We start from the raw sequence: 2,295 nt of genomic DNA, 5'->3' as shown, positions 1-2,295 counted from the left end.
GTCTACGAATACCAAAATATAGCTGAATGCTAAAAATAACAAAACCATAGCTAGATGCTAAGGTAACAAAACTATCCAGAAACTCAAATGAGCAAAATCGTAGCTAAAAGCTAAAATAAACAAAAAAGAGGCTAAAGTCTTGGAATAACAAAGCTGTATCTGAAAACTAAAAACAATAAAACCATAGCTAAATGTTAACGTACAAAACAGTAGCAAAAGTCTACGAATACCAAAATATAGCTGAATGCTAAAAATAACAAAACCATAGCTAGATGCTAAGGTAACAAAACTGCAGTTAAAACTTAAATTTACCAAAACTGCTTCTTAAACCAATTATCAAAACCACAGCCAAACGCTAAATTGAGCAAAAGCATAGCTAAAAGTTACGATTCTCAGAACCTCTGCTAGAAGGTAAAATGAACAGGACAGAAGCTAAAAGTGCTAACGAGCTTAAGAAAGCCAAGAAAGTGTTATTTTTGTTGGGATATTTCTGTTTGTATAGTTAAATAATTCAAAAGTTACAGAGATTAAACTCTAAGCCAGATTATTCTTGATCGACATGTTTGATATTTTGATCTATAAATTATTTTTAAAAATACTACAGCTCATGAATCTCCTAATAAAACCTGTTGAGTTGATTAAAAGCATTAATTTCTTCTTCCTTTATTCTGCCTCTCAGACTCAGACCGGCCATGTTCCATCTGGGTACCTGGTTGATGTGGTCCAGCTTTGGGCACGGCCGGCCCCCGTTGTAGGGTTTCTCCCGGAGCCACTTGGATCGAACCTTCACTCCGCTCCCGCAGGACTTGCTGCAGCGCGACCAGTTGGACCATTCGCTGAGCTTACAGTCCGACGGACAGGGGATGATGCACGCCTCCTCGATGTAACCTGAAGGGAGTTCCACAGAGTTTAATCACTTCCTGCAGTTTTCACCTGCAGACTGAAGACAGCGACACGGTCTCTCTGAGCAACAACTGCAAGCAGCTGCAGAAGCTCTGAACCATTACTCAGCACTTTACAGTTTAATCTAAACGCACCTCTTGAATTTTACACAATGAAATAAAAACCCAATCTGCTCCCAGAGGCCCGCTTTATGGTGCGTTACAGAAATAGAGAAATCCACCACAGTAATTGTGTAGTCCGGAACCACCTTCATTATTGTAATTGTTTCTTTTTCCTCTCTGCGGTTCACCGCTTCAATCGACACAGTGGTGTGCTTCGGCTGCGTTCTGCGCCCTCGGGCTGTAATTTCCTTTGTTTTGAACCAGCAGCCCAAACGGGCCGGGCTTCAGACAAACTTCCTAAAAGAGATAATTCCTCTGAACATTTCGCCCTTGTGTTTTCATGTGTTCAGAAGATCCCTCTTTACCTCCCAGTAAACAGAATCCAGTCCAGTTTGGGCTTTATGTAAAAGCCCTGGCCTTTAAATTTGTTTAGCCTCTATAATTAGGAAAATTGTTGAAATGAGTCGAGAATATTGAATCAAGGACATCGAGAGTCCAACTGATTCCTGATCGCTTTCATAGATCAGAGTCATTTATCAATTTAGCCAATAAATACTGATTTTTTTCCTACTTTCTAAATGTCCTGCTGTCATAAAATTGTGATTATGTAATGACCTGTCTATGTGTATTTGACAATTAGTAAAATATCTCACGAACCACAGGATAGATTTTAATGAAACTCTAAATGTTCAATTACAACTGACCWACTAATGGAGTCAACCCAATTCAAGATAGCTGCTACTACAAGGTCCCAAATGTAAAATAAAATGTTAAAAAATGTCAGTAACATATTTTATTAGCTAAATTTCTGAGTGTAACATTTGATTATTTAGCTCACTGCTGCATTTAGGTAAGATTTACTAAATGTTGAATTTATATGTTAAATAACCTTTGAAAATATTAAATCCTAAATCTAAATGTAAAAGTTAAATGTTGAAGTTTACATTTAACAAGTACTATCTATATCATTTTCAAGAACTTGCCATAGTTAGCACCGTTAGCTATGGTCATCCTGCTAAATAAACAACCACTAAAGCTGCTTGCACCACTGACGCTACTGAAGACGGTATTTCAAATCTAAATTCAAAATGTGTTCGTTGAAAATGATGCAGATGTTACCTGAGGTCAGAGTTTGAAGTGCAGCTCAGACACCGGCAGAAACTGCAAATGTGATGCCTTGTAGGGGAGCATTAGTGGTGTTAGCAGCATTAGCAGTGTTAGCACTGTTACCAGTGTTAGCAGCATTAGCAGTGTTAGCACTGTTACCAGTGTTAGCAGTGTTAACACTGTT

General features: G+C 38.2%; 1 protein-coding gene across 1 annotated transcript in view; it reads right to left on the bottom strand.

Annotated features, from left to right (window-relative positions):
- Nucleotides 1-709: 709 nt before the first annotated feature.
- LOC106532396 (thrombospondin type-1 domain-containing protein 7A) overlaps nucleotides 710-2,295 on the bottom strand; it is a gene marked incomplete at its 3' end in the record, with an annotated part of 66,291 nt that continues 64,705 nt past the window's right edge. The window contains 1 exon segment of the mRNA XM_014028436.1: nucleotides 710-888. Within this exon segment, the coding sequence (XP_013883890.1) occupies nucleotides 710-888 (179 nt within the window).

This window comes from Austrofundulus limnaeus, unplaced genomic scaffold, assembly GCF_001266775.1.
Source record: "Austrofundulus limnaeus strain Quisiro unplaced genomic scaffold, Austrofundulus_limnaeus-1.0 Scaffold763, whole genome shotgun sequence".
Classification (NCBI taxonomy): domain Eukaryota; kingdom Metazoa; phylum Chordata; class Actinopteri; order Cyprinodontiformes; family Rivulidae; genus Austrofundulus; species Austrofundulus limnaeus.
Note: the sequence above shows the minus strand (reverse complement) of the source record. Positions and strands in the feature narration are given on the sequence as shown.